Here is a 16,324-nt window from a genome sequence, read left to right as displayed (position 1 = left end):
GACACACGATCAGCGCCTATGAATTAAACTCAGCAACGTTACTTGAATTAAAATGTTGAATATCTTCACATTTGATGACGTCCCTCCAGCTTAGTCCAGTTAACATCTGAAAATGAAGAATTTCATTTTATGAACAGGTAAATGCATCTTGGGGAAATCTCTGCTACTTTCAAAATCACAGATGCATCCACCCTCAATGGTAGTGAGATAATCTGTATAATATAACACAAAATTAGACTTTTCAAGCCCTGTACTGACACCTGTGCAAAAACCTCCTTTCATGCTAAGTCAAATTGTTAGATGCCTATACAACCTCAAAGCCACCACGGGAATGTTAAACCTTCAACCACAGTGACAGATCACACCACTCCAGTTAGAAAGATCAAATTAGCGTTGAAAACACAACACTTCAAAATAGCCTCTATTGTCCACTACTGCAAAACACGCACACTTCAGAAAACATCTGATCAAGCCACAAACATTAATGTGACCATCTGAAGTAAAGATTGTTCACTACAAACATCATGAGAAATTGCTAAAAGTCAAGCATGTCATGATTTCAAGTCAATACACCCCAGCAGTTTGCAACTAAATGAAGTTGGCACTTTTACCTACAAATTTACCTACAATGTGGAAGCTTTTTGTGCATGAAATGTAAACTTTATCTGCCAAGATGAAAGGAAAGAGAAAAATCCTTTTTTTTTTTTTATTGTTTTTTTTTTTTTTTCTATGCAGCTCCAGATAAATGTAAGTAGGTGTAGTTTAAAAAGCTTGTTCACAATATTTAGGAACACCAAACTCTATAGAAGACTCCTCCTGTAATGGTTAAAAATTGCAAATAAAAGCTGCACAACATCATCTGACAGGATCACCACATTCAGCATTCCTACCACTGACACTTTTTATCTTTTGATTACATCTCACCATTGTACAGCATTCTTGTGCAAGAACTGCCACATTCAAAATGTACAGTATATTAAGGTGTAAAAGTTCATAAAAACGTCATAGTATGGTAAGGAATAATACAAAATAGTATAGTCAGGCATAAAAATACCATAAAATGTCATGGTATAGTATGGCATATAATATAAAAAAAAATCATATTATATTAAGGCGTAAAAGGTCACAAAAAGTCATAGTATGGTAAGGCATACAATGACAGAGTAAAATAAGGCAGAAAAATGCCAAAAACCATCGTAGTATATGGCATAAAACGTCAAAAAACATCAAAGTAAATGAAGGAATAAAAGGTCATAAAAGGTCATAAAAACGTCATAGTATATTAAGGCATAAAATTTCATAAAAATACCATAGTATGGTAAGACACACAAGGACATATTATAATAAGTCTTAGAAATGCCAAAAACATAATATGGTATGGCATAAAAATGTTAAAAAACGGTTTAGTATGGTTTAAAACGTCAAAAGACATCATAGTATATTTAGGCATAACAGGTCATAAAAACATCAGTATCAAGTATGGTAAGTCATAAAACGACATAGTATAATAAGTCATAAAAATACCAAAAAGGCCATGGTATAGTATGGCATAAAAATAAAAAAAAAACCTCATGGTATAGCATGGCATAAAAAGCATGGCGTAAAAAGTCCCTGACCTGGTTTCGAATCCACATCCTTCTCAGAGTGAGGTACCAGTCTTAACCATTGTATCATGATGCTGCCACATCATGATCTTGTAGTATTGGAAGACAAAAAAACATCATAGTATACATAATAATTAAAAAAAAAATTATAGTATATTAATGCATAAAAGGTCATAAAATCGTCATATTATGGTAAGGCATTAAACGACATAGTATATTATAGCATAAAGTATCATAAAAACATCATAGTATAGTAAGGAATAAAAATGTCATAGTACAGTAAGGCATAAAATGTCACAAAAATGTCATAGAATAGTAAGGCCTACAAACATCAGAAAATGTCCTAGTATAGTAAGGCATGAATTGTCTTAGTATAGTAAGGTATAAGATATCATGAAAACTTCCTAGTATAGTAAGGCATGAATTGTCTTAGTATAGTAAGGTATAAGATGTCATAAAAATGTCCTAGTATAGTAAGGCATAAAATGTTGAAAAATACCACATACTATAGTAAGGCACAAAAACATCAAAAAACCTCATAGTATGGTAAGGCCCACAAACATCAAAATATGTCACAGTATATTAAAATGTCTTCATATAGTACGGTATTAAAATATAAAATAAAAAATAAAGTCGATTTTTAGATTTTTAGACATAGAGAACCAACATGCAGGGGAGAGACAAGCACAGGAAAGTCAGGCAGCACAAAATCATGAGACAGGACAGGGCCTGAATTTAAGAGAAACTTGCTGCTGTTACTGCTATGAAAACGTAACTTCTGTTTGCCTATCTGTAAAAGTCACTCCATGCCACTAATTTTATTTATTCTTACTTTCAATGAATCGATTAATCACGTAGTATATGAAATGTCAAAAAATAGTGAATAACCTCACAACCTCCCAGAGTTCAAGGGGACGTGTTCCAATGTCTAGAAGTACCAAAACCCAAATATATTCAGTTTACATTGATATATAACAAAGGAAAGTAGCATTCTTTGTAATTTTTTCTTAATTATTGACTGAAAAGATTTATCAACTCTTAGAATAGTTGACAACTACTCTTCTGTCAATTGTTTTGACTCCACTAAATACCCAATAAAAGCAGTCTCAAATTTGAAAATAAGATTACAATTATCTTTTACACCAAAAATGGGTTTTATAAAATGACAGAAAAATATCAAATATTATTGAGTTTACAGAAGTATATGAATTTATATACTATTGAACAAATTTCACCTTACTCATTTAATGCATTTGAATGCGCAATACAACTGGTACAAAAACAGCCTATTAATAGATTTATTGTTGCAGAAATCAAACGTATTTTAAACTATTACCAGTTGGCTAATAAACAAACAAACAAACAAACAAAAAAACACAAGAACTCCATGACATTACTCAGAAAATGTTTTTATTGTTTTTTTCATGACAAACTGAAAATACTCAAAGCATAGACAGTCATATTTTTTGCCATTCTTTGTCTAATTCTGTCTCTAAAACTACATGATACATACAGAGGAAAATGTAGAGAAAAAAAACAATGACACACAATTAAAATAATTCACCCCAAACCTTTTATATTTAAACTCTCAGTTTGCTCATATAAATCCATCATCCGTCATATTCCTGTCTAACCATTTAGCTGTGCAAATAAAAGAAAAAAAAATCAACAAACCTTCAATCTCCCTATTTCATATTATAAATCTACCATTTACAACATCTTAGGCACATTTTGAACCCCTAGCAGCTTTGCCCAGGTTCTGGAAAGATGAGGAGAATAAATCTAATCTTGAAAGAATTACAACAACATTTAAACAACAGAATCTGTGTCTTTAAAAATGCACCAAAGTATGCCCTTTATAATTTCAGTAGGTTTGCTTAACCCATGTTGCTTAATAAAAAACATTCAATATCTACATGAAAATAAGCAATGAAACAAATACAATGAAAGATACAAAATGCATCTAAAAATTTAACTATTTTTCACTGAGAACACATTTCTTTGTATGTTGCTTAAGAGATTTTTAAAAATATTTTCATATATTCCATAAATCCATAAAGAAAATAGTAAAATGAATACTATGCAAATAACTGAAGTTTTAGGAACTTAATTTCCCTAAAGTCATGAAGTCACACTTTTCGTTAATGATTTGATAGAAAGCATCTTTGCTTCTTGTGCCGGCTGAGCTCACAAACCTGAGAATCTCCCTCATCTGGTCTTGTGGGGTTGTCAAAGCTCGTACAGCATCGTAAGTCTCATTTGAGATCAATCCCTCATCCATGAGCTTGTCCAGGATGGCTCTTGTATCATGTACTCCATTAATTAGAACTGTGCGATGGCGATCCACAAAATGCTGACCTGAAGCAATCAACATAAAAGCAATGCATGACAACTGCATGACCTGCCTTAGACTGTAAGCTAATTTTGTGAAAGAGAAAACAAATGACTGTATGAAGGAACATACAAGAGCAAATTTGGACTAAGACAAAATGTCTTTGTCTCTTTTTATTTGGTGCAAACAGCATCATTAGTCATATAAAACAGTGCAGTGATTACGCTGAAGTTAGACATCTAGCTTCTCCGTTCAATTGTGATGTGCATTGAAATGAATTACCTAAGATAAAATCTTTACCTATAGGTATGATCCTCATCCACTTCATTGACTTCCGGTCTAAGTGGAGTCCTGTTTCTGAAGACAATATTTTTTCAGTCAGCAGCTGTGATTGTTGGATTTTCCATTTTTCAAAATGAATAAACCACAAAACAACAAACCACAAAAACAAAAAGCTTACCATTGCACTGCCATCATTTCCAGAAGGCGTCAACATCCCAGAGGACCCTTTTAAAGCACAACAGTAAAGATGAAAGGACTAGTACACCCAAATGACAACACATTTTTTTCTTACTGTACTTACCTTTAGTGGTATCTGGGCAGGCAGACAGGTTGGGTTTTACTTCTCCAGGTTTTGAGACATCCATCTCTGACATTTCTACTGCCACAAAATACAATGGAATGTTAATTGATTAATGGTGTACACAGTTGCACAATAACATAAAAAAAATTCAACAGCAACTTGACACGCCAAGAAAAAAAAAAAAAGAAAAAAATCCTGTTAGTTTATGATGTCCTTTATCTTACCCTTTTCTGTAGTTTTGGTCTGGATGCTAAAGGCTACAGGTCCTCTGATGGTGAATCCAAGGTAAAAGGAAACTTGACGTTGCTTCCAGAGGCTGTTTTGCAGGTTTGCATCCACTTCAATCTGTGTGCCTCCAACAGTTGCATACAGGCTGTAGTTTCGTACCACCCCTTCAACTCTGAGAAGATGTTCTTGAATCACCGGTTCTTGAAAAATCTTCTCATCACTCCAGTTGCTCTTGTCTTGTATTGCTTCCTTATTTGCCCATCCCTCAAGGACTTTTCTATGAACAATTCTCTTCAGACTTTGACCTTTTCCAATGAAAAACAGAGGGCGAAGGTACCTTGAACGAAAGTATTTCTTATAGGCGTGTTCATAAGAGCAATGCATGTGCTGGACCAATTCAGTGAGGTCGAAGACACATTTGTCTTCACTGTCTGTAGGCCAGTATAAGAGGAGGGCTAACATATAAAGCTCAGGTGCTTCTTTTGGGTTCAGGGGCATTTTATGTCTAAATGCAGTTAAACAACTGTGTTTAGGAGGAAAATCCAATCCTGTATTTATTAACATTATATGAGCAAGAATGTAGTTGACCAGAGCTGTTAAGGAATCTTTGCTTGAGTAGATTTTTTCCCACAATGTAGTTATTTCTTTAAGCTCTGCTTCAGTGTATTCTCTGTCAAGGTAGGAGAGTATTCCAGCAGAGGTCTCAGCCAGGCTTTGTTTAAGTTTCTGGATGTAAGGAGCACATTCTTCTTTCACATGTCTGGGTGGGGAGTCTCTGACATATTTGGTGTAGCAGTCTGAGGTGTCTTTAGAAATGTATGGTACATCATATTTCTTCATGTCAGGCTTTGAGTAAGTCAGGTATTTATCAAAAAAATCACATTTTCTTTCCACCTCGTCTCTGAGGCTGTTTATCAGATCATTAAACCTGTCGAGTTTGTTGTCTCCAAGTGATTCCAGGACAGAGCTCATGGACACGTTCTTTGTGAGAACTTTTCTCCAGGTTTCATTCTGATGAACAAGAAGGTCAAACAGAACGTTGCAAACCTGAACGTAACCAAACTGCCCTCTGCTGTTAAAAATATTTGAGACTTTAGTCGCGCCATCCCCTTTCATGTCTGACTCGCGTTCATTTTCAGCAAGTTGTTCTTCATGTTTGAAAGCTTCAATGGCCTTTGTGGCCAGTTGTAAGATCTCTCTTGGTTTGGCATGTAACTTTTTGCTCTTCACATTTCCTTGCTCTTTGCTCGTTTTATTCAGAGGGTTCAGATAGTTCAGATGGTTCTTATGGAGTTGGCCCAGTGTATCAGCAACAAATGAACTTTGGGGATTTCGTTTTTTTGCCTCTTTTGCCCACATTTCTGCCTTGTTGTACTCTTTTAGTTCTATGTAATAAACACGAGCAAGTGCTTGTGGAAAAAATGGATTTGTATCCATTTTTTTTGACGCCACTTTTAAAACTGATGCACTCTGGACATTGTCCTCCTTTTTCTGAATATCTAGAATCAGTCTAGAAAATCTTTCTTGCTCGTCTTTAATCTCTGTACTACTGTTTGGGTTCTTTTCTTTTTTCATTTCCCTTTTGGTTAACATGTCATTGACAAAGTCAAGCAAACATTGGGGAACCTTGTCTCTGCACAAACATGTCAAAAGGTTTCTTGCTGTGTCACTTCTGTTCACACCTGCCTCAGCCATCAGTTCAGTACATTGCTTTGCTATCATTGAGTGAGCCATGCGGACTCTTCTTTCAGATGTTTCGTCTTGTTGGAAGGTGACGATGAGATGACTAAAGGGCTGCATTCTCTCCTCCAGTGAAAGGTCTCCATGGTCATCATGTTTGAAGAAGTCCAGGCACTGAGACTCCAGGAGATATGAACCTGGTACATAGGCATTCAGCAGGGACAGGAAGGCAGCAAGCTGAGTCTTCTTTGGTCTGTTTCTTTTTTTGACTTCTGAGAATACTGTACATACTTGTTGGACGTAGGCTGGAGAGAAATTTGTTTGCATTATGTTAAAGCCATAGAACTGTGTGCATTTATCACTGTATCGTCTGCTGAGCTCTTTCTTTTTCTCATTGAATTTTTGTCTCTCTGTGTCAGAGAGTGCTCTTTGTAGGGCAACATGGTCACTCTGTACTACTTCATCTTTTCTCACACAGCTGAGTAAAATTGCCACAGGCCATACACCGACATCTACCTTCTGTTCAGCAATCGTCTTCATAATGCTATCTCGCAGTTTTTCCAGAATATGCTCATCATTCAGTAACAGCAGCACCGTGTTCTGGTGGCCTCGACTGCCTGCTGTGAAAAGGTGAACCACCTCCTTTGCAACATTTGGGATGTCTAAGGTTGAGCCTGTTAAAACAGCACACCTGAATGTTTTCTGCAAGTCCCACAACACCTGCATGGCCAGAGTGGTTCCCCCACATCCTGACTGGTGGAACAGTTTAACCGTCGATATTCCAGGGCGTTTTCTTCTTTGACGAATTTGTTGTTCAAGTGTATCGTATCCATCTCGTTTAATAAAAGGAGTTCCAATGCCACGGTACTCTGCCTGTTCACTAATGTGAAAGTTCAACCAATCAGGTGGGGCCCCTCTGTAAAAGTTTTCCTCCGTCTGCTCGGAAAGTTTTGGATCCAAAGACACTCCTTCAAACTGATTTGCATAAAGAACATCCAAAAGTGAGAAGGAATTAACGATTTCACTCCCTAGGTAAATTTCCCCACCCTTAGCAGTGGATAAGGCTGGTCCATTTGCCATCTTGGTATTTCAGTTTCCTGTAAGTTAATGAATTAAAAAATAAAATAAAATCAAGATTAGTATCTTTGTAGATTATGATTTAAAAGAGATATTTGTAAGTTTTGCTATTCCTACATAGCCAACATTAACAGTTGTTTACTTACCAGTCTAGAAAAAATGTTGTGAGTTCAGCATCTAATATTATTACTTTCTTCACCAAGAACTGTCTTCAGTGGTGGAAAGCAATCCTCTTTGGTCGTTTCGATTTGTATCACTTCTTTTCTTCTACTTAAGCTACCTTCGGCACGATTGGCCTGTCTCATCACTTTCCGGTAACAATGGCTGAAATTCTTGGCAAGAATGATAAGTAAACAGCTGTTAATGCCAACACTGGCTATGTAGCAATAGCAAACCTTAGAAATAGTTCCTTTAAAACAAAGCAGTTAATAAAACATGATGCACAAATTAAACTACACACAGTAAGATAGAGAGGGACACCTCTGCCATCAGAGCAGGGGCGTCCCTATCTACAAGACTCTTTTGAAGACTCATCGCTTCCCAGAGCACTTCCTGTCCTAACACCTTAACACCTAGCAGCTACTATGCACTTGAACTTCTTCACTTGATCTCCTTGCATTTATTGATTAGATCAAGGACTTGGTTTTACACCAAGGTCTCCTACTGCACTGAAGCTTCAGAGTTGTTGCTCACCTGCAGGTTACTTTGGATAAAAGCATCTGCTGAATGAGTAAATGTAAAATGTAATAGGTAGCCTAGAATTAGCCTCACTGTCCCAGCTATGACAATGAAAGGTTTCTTTCGTGTTAATGAGTCAGTGATAGCAATAATATAATACTGAAAGGGACCGCTAGGAAAAGGACTACCAGTGAGAACTATGACATAACCCTAACCCTTACAGTAACACTTAACCTTGAACTAGGATTAGTTGTGTAACCACCAACAACAACTGAAAAAAGCATAAATATCTTCTCAGTGAGAACCACAGCAATATAATTTTAAATGCGTCTCATATTAACTCACAGATCTCTGCATGCCAATTTCAATCATTCCCGTCCACTCCAGACATAAGGTAAAGCTGTGGACAGTTTTTGTCACCACTCCAGCATCACAATCATTCAAGATACAGTCACAAAACTTTACAGTGTGTAGTTGCAAAATGAAGGCTGAGTTCAAAGATGGTTGTGTTCTGACCCATGAGTACAGAGTACTTCATTAATTTATTAATTAAGTTCTCATACAGTCTATGGTACTCATGTAATAATGACTACTGAGTACTCCTGGTTCGGAAGATCATTATGTTTATGGGCATCATGGCATTTTTGAATTATGATTTGTTTTCAATGTCAATCTTCAGATCTTTTTCTTCACGTCAGTCTTTTTTCAGTGACAGTGTTTGTACATGCTGACAGTTTCAGCATCAATGGTTTTCAGTTTCAGTTCTCTGTCACTGTATCGGAGTGGAAAGGTTTGAAGCGAGGGGCGATACAGAATACTGAAGAGAGAGAACATAACATGAAATAGGCTTAACATATGCCAGCCCAGTACCATTTGTAAAAAACTAGTAGAGAAAAACAGACTGTGGTTTGAGAGTTTCAGGTGAACTCAAGGAAGCTGCTGATATAAGTGTGCAGTCATAGCCCGGCAGCCAGAGGTGCGTTCAGGTCAGGAAGGGGGACGATCTCTCCACAGCACATCAGAATTGAAAAAAATATCCAAATATCAAAATAGCACATGTACAAAAGTAAAGTGAATAAATTGTAACACATCTGTTCAAAAGTGAATAGATGTGTTACAATTTTTCTTTATTGAAAGCTTGAATTGTTTTTTAGTCCATTTTCACTTCAACTTTTTTCAATGCCCGGACTTTTTTTCAGTGGCATTGGCTTACAGCTTTTTTCGGTGCAAGTTTTTGTTTTTTCAATTCCAAATCTTATTAATTTATTTGATTGACTCATTTATTCATTGTCAGACTCTAGAGTCACTGCCCTGTCCTAGTTTAACTTCATTGCAATAACATGAATTGTTTTACAATAACTGCTGTATATGTTGTTTGCAGATCCATACAGAAATTTAAATAATTTCTTACCTTTTTTCATATGATGCACAGATCTCTGAAGTTTTGTTAACATGTCCTCAGTTCAGTATTCATGTCTGGTAGCTATGTACTGAACCTAGCAAGGGGGTTGGAGTTAATATAGCCACATGCCACACCCAAGGTAGGTAGGTGAAATCTGACACATAACTGTAAAACTGTGAAAAGTAATTAGTGTGTTATGATCAAACTGTTCATATGAGTCAATCAAGGCCATATTGGACATTGTGTTTGTTTTGTAATGTATATCACATGCATATGTTATACACATGTGCATATGTTTATACAAATGCATATAGAACTAAGATAGACAAATAAAGAGATAATCCATGAAAATATCAAAGCATGCAAGAAATGTTTATCTTTTAAATCTTATTCTAAAAACATTTTATAAACTTTTAAACATTTCATTTACATAATCAGGCAGATCCTGGCAATGAAAAATGAAGTGTAAAACCTTATAGATAATAGAAAATGGGGGATGAATTGGGGATATCACATGTGTTTTGTTATTGCTGTATTATTTTGTTGTAGCAGTATACTTGTGTTTCACTGGAAATGCTTACAAGGATTTCCAGTAAAAGGTGGGGTGAGTTAATCTGATATATGAAATGTTGTTGACAGGTCATCATGCAAACGATTTAATCTTCATAAGGAAACCTAACAATCCATTCATTCACTATCGGTTACGCATCAAAACCTGTTTTTCATGTTGCTACAGAGTTGCATTAAACTTTTGTGAAACCCTGAGGGGCGTGTTGGATTGGATGTTATCAAATCTCTGTCACAGGGCTTTGCATAGATGATGATTACATAAATAGTTCACAAGTCAAGCGAGATATATAGATAATGAGGTATTGGGACAACAGTCGTACTGGACTTTTATGGCTGCTGTGCAACTGTCAGTTTGCAATTAAACAGTGCTGGACGGGAGTCCTACTAATATTACACTGATTATTTTCAAGATGAATCTCCTGGTTATTTTATTTATATTTATTATATTTGCTTTATAACAAGTAGTGAGAAATGTCCCTCACTCTAATAGTTTTGTCATTCTAATTATTAAAATAGTTATAAATATTAAAATAATTACAATGCAAAAAGCAGCAAATACTTGGAGATGCTGGAACCATGAAACATTTGGCTTTTTTTTTTTTTGTTCAAGAATATTTGACTTAAACATCAAAATAGCTGCCAATTAATTTTTGGTCAACTGAAAAATTGATTGAACCAACAAAAACCCCATCTTTAAACACTTGTACAATAACACCAAAACATGCTTTTAGTTGTTTATGTAAAATAGTTATACTCCTCCTTCAATGCACTTATTGTCAAGTCCAGTTGGTAAAAAACGTCTTCCATATATATGCAATAATGGACTATAAGTAAAGTGTCATAAAAAAAAAACTCAAATGTACTATGTTATATTTGAATTTTGTAGTCTTTCATCCGTCTTTGAAAGAAAGCAAATTCAGGCAAAACAGTATAGGTTAGCAAATATATTTTAATATATAATATTTATATTCATTTTAGCACAATGACAAAATGGCATAATTTCAGTTCAGTCTCATTTAAATCATGACAAAAAGCCACATCTTTATATTTGTTTTAATAATACCTCATATCATATTTTGTTGCAGTCGTTGCAAAATAAATCCTGAAGTACTTCTTGCCCCATGAGAGGGAAACCTTAGCAAAAGTTTCTAACAGCATTGAGCCCATGGCATCCAACAGGGTTATGTTGTGAAGTGTATGTGAAAATGTAGTGATGGATGGGATGACACTCCTCATTGCATTGTTAAGCACAGTGTCACAGCCTCAAAAATCAAGTCAGTCTCTTTGTCACTGGGACAGAACCGGATCACCTCACTGTCTTGACACCAAACTCAACTGTATCCAACGGGCGTCACATCGTTTAAGAGCAGTAAGTAAGACCAACATGAGGGTCTGGACTGACTGCGAGAAACAACCACACCTGTCACTTGCTACACCCTTTGAGAACTAAGCACATTAAAAGGCAGAATATGAGAGCACACATCCCACTGACTGACTCTCAAGGCCGCGACACACGATCAGCGCCTATGAATTAAACTCAGCAACGTTACTTGAATTAAAATGTTGAATATCTTCACATTTGATGACGTCCCTCCAGCTTAGTCCAGTTAACATCTGAAAATGAAGAATTTCCTTTTATGAACAGGTAAATGCATCTTGGGAAAATCTCTGCTACTTTCAAAATCACAGATGCATCCACCCTCAATGGTAGTGAGATAATCTGTATAATATAACACAAAATTAGACTTTTCAAGTCCTGTCCTGACATCTGTGCAAAAACCTCCTTTCATGCTAAGTCAAATTGTTAGATGCCTATACAACCTCAAAGCCACCACGGGAATGTCTTTCAGCTTCACGTTAAACCTTCAACCACAGTGACGGATCACACCACTCCAGTTAGAAAGATCAAATTAGCGTTGAAAACACAACACTTCAAAATAGCCTCTATTGTCCACTACTGCAAAACACGCACACTTCAGAAAACATCTGATCTAGCCACAAACATTAATGTGACCATCTGAAGTAAAGATTGTTCACTACAAACATCATGAGAAATTGCTAAAAGTCAAGCATGTCATGATTTCAAGTCAATACACCCCAGCAGTTTGCAACTAAATGAAGTTGGCACTTTTACCTACAAATTTACCTACAATGTGGAAGCTTTTTGTGTGCATGAAATGTAAACTTTATCTGCCAAAATGAAATGAAAGAGAAAAATACTTTTTTTAATTGTTTTTTTTCTTTTTTTGCTGTGCAGCTCCAGATAAATGTAAGTAGGTGTAGTTAAAAAGCTTGTTCACAATATTTAGGAACACCAAACTCTATAGAAGACTCCTCCTGTGATGGTTAAAAATTGCAAATAAAAGCTGCACAACATCACCTGACAGGATCACCACACATTCAGCATTCCTACCACTGACACTTTTTATCTTTTGATTACATCTCACCATTGTACAGCATTCTTGTGCAAGAACTGCCACATTCAAAATGATCCTAAACTAGCTGCTGATACCACACATACCAGAGATGTTTCCCAAACTATGAACCTACATATTTCGCTCTACAACAGCAGCTACAACCCCAAAACGATTCTTCACACTACTCTACCCAGCACTGATACTATCAACGTCTTCACTATCACTTCATCCATACCCCGTTTAACATTCAGACTTCAAAAATAAAAATAGCTAATAAAACAGCAGAGCATTGAGTGTTCAATATTAAATAGATAAACAGTGTAAAAATAAATAAGCCAATCACAGCTCCCTATCCTCTCTTATGCTAGCAAGCTCAGCAACTGCTTTTCCAAATTTAGCTAGTTAGCTCGTGTCAGCTAGGGCAAAAACAACGCTCAAGTTATTCTGATTAAACTAAGTAGAAGCTGCTGCTGCAAATAAACACAGTAACCTTTTCTTTAACCTCTTCTTTTTTTGCAGCTACATAACTAGGCTAAGTTGTTCAGGAGTATTAACTAACTTTAGTCGGCTAGAGCTTTACTAGCTGGTTAGCTACCTTGGAAGGTAGCCAGGCCTTGTAATGCTAAATAAAAGGTTCATTATCACAATACATTAATTGCTCAATTGATCATTATACACAATTATTAACAATTATAACAACTACTTATTCATGTCACTATTTATTAGTATTTAATATAGAACACTTTGGGGCTCCATACAAATCTAGACTGCTTATTGTTCACATGAAGGTTGTCAGTTGCCTGATTTTTAGACCCAATTTGTTGTCTACAATCTCTTGTAGATTGAGAACATACTTTTCATGAAAACACAGCTAAAGATGTGGAAATAAAAGTACTGAGATGAAAACTATTTGTTTCAATTGCTCTCAAAAGACTAAAAATCAGTGATGAACATTTCCTGAACTTTCTACGTGCACCTAGCCAAACATTTTAAGACTCTATCCTCTTTAAAATTCCTGCTCTTGGTGCAATGTGCATGTGACATCATGTCTTATATGAACAAAATGGCAGATTATGATTCTGTGACCATGTTTATCTTTTGTCATGATTTGGAAACTCTCTGAATAAAAATCATTTTACAAGCAGTGACCACGACACATCTGATCAAATACAACACAGTAAAACATAATATGTTACATATCAGTAAATACAATGAAATGAATATCATTTTTTTTTTTGTTGTTGTTGTAAAATAATCACCAAAAGCCGAAACAGCAAAACATAAATGAAGAGAATAACATGAATTATAAAAGTGTTGATGCATGGCCTGCTTAACATTAGATAAGCACAATGTTTTCATCCCCTTGATTTGTTTCCTGTTAGTAAAACAAAATCAGGGCATGTAAAAACAACAATATATAGGCATTAAATAAATTAATCAATTTCAAAACAAACACAGTGATATATATTCAAAATACATATTTACAACCTAATAAAATGGAAAAACAAAAAAGAAACAGTTTTATCCTTAAGGGGAGAATGATACTCTTGTTTGAATGAAATTTAATTGACTGTTAGCATCACTTGCTGAATACCTTCACACAATATCTGCCTCTTCATTTCATCTATACCCATATATTGGTTATAATCAGGTATTCACCGTAAATACATCTATATTTTAGTAGGTCTATACTTTGCAGCATTTACTAAGTTGATATGTACTTGGTACATGGAAATCCAAATTCTGACATCATTTTTGACTGATATGTCGATATATTATGTGCCGATGGCTACAGAGGAAAACACTAAACAATGCCAAAACATAGAATCTGCTTGGTGACGAAGTTGTGGGGCTGTGCCACATGGTGACATTGACGGGCGTTGACTTTAGAGGAGGATGAAGCAGGAAGTCGATGTAAATAAAATTAAATAAAATAAAATAAGGGGGTTGCAGCACAGCCATAATTTGATGCCGACAGAAATTTTAAACACTCCAGTGAATAACCTGAATGAAACATCTCCACTTAAGCTCCGATCAGGAGTGTCTTAGAGCATCCTGCAGTTGGCTTTTTTTTTCTTTCTTTTTTTTTTTGTTGTTGATGTTTACAGATATTGAATCGACAATCCTACTGTCAAACTACTGACAAACTACCACACAATTGCTAACATGAGTCCATTGCCTACTGAAATTCTGAGAGAAGAAGAAAAAAAAAAATAAAAAATTAAAAGTCACTTGGTCACATACATCTAAATTCACAAGTTGCTATTCAAAAAGCATTTAAAATAAAAAGAAAGAGAAATAAAATACAATGGCCCAAATCCTCCCTTGCTGATATTTTGTGCAAAAATGGAAACATGCTGAAATCTTGGGAGGAAAAAAAAAAAATCTTTATTTTGGTTTGTAGAATTACCAAAGCTGGAATTGGTGAATGACAATCCAACATTTATGGTCAGTAATCACATCCATTTTAACACTGGGAAAGACCATTGCCCACAGGTCATAGCAGTGAGTACAACTGCCTCCCTTTTGCCTGACAAGATGCTTTCAGTTCAGCCCTGTGATCGACGTTGTGATCCCAGTTCGCATTCAATAGGCTCAAGGTTACAGGAAGGCAGCTACCGCTTCACTTAGGGTCCGGCCTAGCGAGGGATAGTCTGGGCGCTGAAGGGAAAATCCACCCAGGAAATACTTCGACACTGTCATGTATCATCAATTTGATGTATGTACCTGGAGATATTTTATGATGAAGTGTTGGATTATTTTTTATATGACTGAATTTGAAATAAGCCCCCTCTCTCTGAGGACAAAAACTTAATGGTTGATTTTGTGGAAGAATAAAACAAAAGTTTGACTAAACTCAGATGTGGCTTCACAGATAAACAGGAACAAGAGTTGGACAGCTAATGACTCTGTAAGGCTGCACTTAGACACAGTGGTGCAGCGAGTTGAACCCTAACTTATCCTCAGGGGACCATGAATGTGTGCACCAAATTTCATGCCAATCAATCCAACAGTTGTTAAAATATTTCAGTCCAGACCAAAATGGTTGATCAATTGAAAACAGTGTGTGCCATTCACAATAACATCTACCACTCTGTGGAGGAAATGCAAAACAGGCTCGGCTTAATTCAAAGTATGACAGTGTTAAAGTATTTAAGGGTAGACTATTCCTTTAACAATACCATAAAAAGCTTGATCTGGCCAACATTAACTGGATGTTTTATGCAAAGACAAACACGTCCACTGTTTGTAAACTATCAAACCTTGCCATACATGTTCAGGCATTAAAGGACTATTGAATGTTTTAGTTATGTAAGACTTGGCTTGCAAAAGAGTAAAATGTGAGTCATACAGTATAGTTGGTCTAACGAGTTTTCTTTTTTTAATCCCTCCAGTTTGAAACAATAAACATTGCTCGACAAGCATTTATTTCCTTCTCTGAAACAACATACTTTGAATTCCTCTTCTCAAGTGCCACCTCACCGAGCACATCCGTCATACAAACTCAAACTCAAGAATATCAGGATCGTGTCAAACACCCTGACTCGTCACCATTAAAGAGCTCAGTTCTTAAGATTTAAGTGATTGGTTTGGGAGGGTATGTTACAGTGCAGTTTTCCTACAGACATAAATGCATAGGATACAAATCAGTCCAACACTACAATATACGGCGAGCAATACAAAAGAAAAAGAAGACGGATCACAGAAACTGTGATCGAAACAAAAGTCTTGGTCATTGGCACTGGGGTTGGT

The 16,324-nt window shown here is 35.9% G+C and overlaps 1 protein-coding gene across 3 annotated transcripts; it reads right to left on the bottom strand.

Moving 5' to 3' along the window:
• Positions 1-3,874: 3,874 nt before the first annotated feature.
• LOC111661727 (sterile alpha motif domain-containing protein 9-like) lies at positions 3,875-9,660 on the bottom strand. 3 transcript variants are annotated; one of them, XM_023415383.2, is made up of 6 exons: positions 9,594-9,660; positions 4,744-7,524; positions 4,520-4,597; positions 4,397-4,443; positions 4,237-4,293; positions 3,875-3,962 (listed from the first exon to the last, which is right to left on the bottom strand). In XM_023415383.2, exons 2-5 carry the CDS (start codon positions 7,505-7,507, stop codon positions 4,276-4,278), a joined length of 2,907 nt encoding a protein of 968 aa, XP_023271151.1. In that variant the 5' UTR covers positions 7,508-7,524; positions 9,594-9,660; the 3' UTR covers positions 3,875-3,962; positions 4,237-4,275. The 3 variants fall into 3 exon arrangements, with proteins under 3 accessions (XP_023271151.1, XP_087032499.1, XP_087032498.1); XM_087176373.1 differs by having other exon boundaries at positions 4,520-4,594; XM_087176372.1 differs by lacking the exon at positions 9,594-9,660 and adding an exon at positions 7,651-8,121.
• Between the last annotated feature and the right edge of the window lie 6,664 nt (positions 9,661-16,324).

This window comes from Seriola lalandi, unplaced genomic scaffold (genome assembly GCF_002814215.2).
Source record: "Seriola lalandi dorsalis isolate HSWRI2012SDOR001 ecotype SW California unplaced genomic scaffold, Sedor1 jcf7180002054549, whole genome shotgun sequence".
NCBI classification, from domain to species: Eukaryota; Metazoa; Chordata; class Actinopteri; order Carangiformes; family Carangidae; genus Seriola; species Seriola lalandi.
The sequence above is the reverse complement of the archived record's forward strand: the minus strand, read 5'-3'. Positions and strand labels throughout refer to the sequence as shown.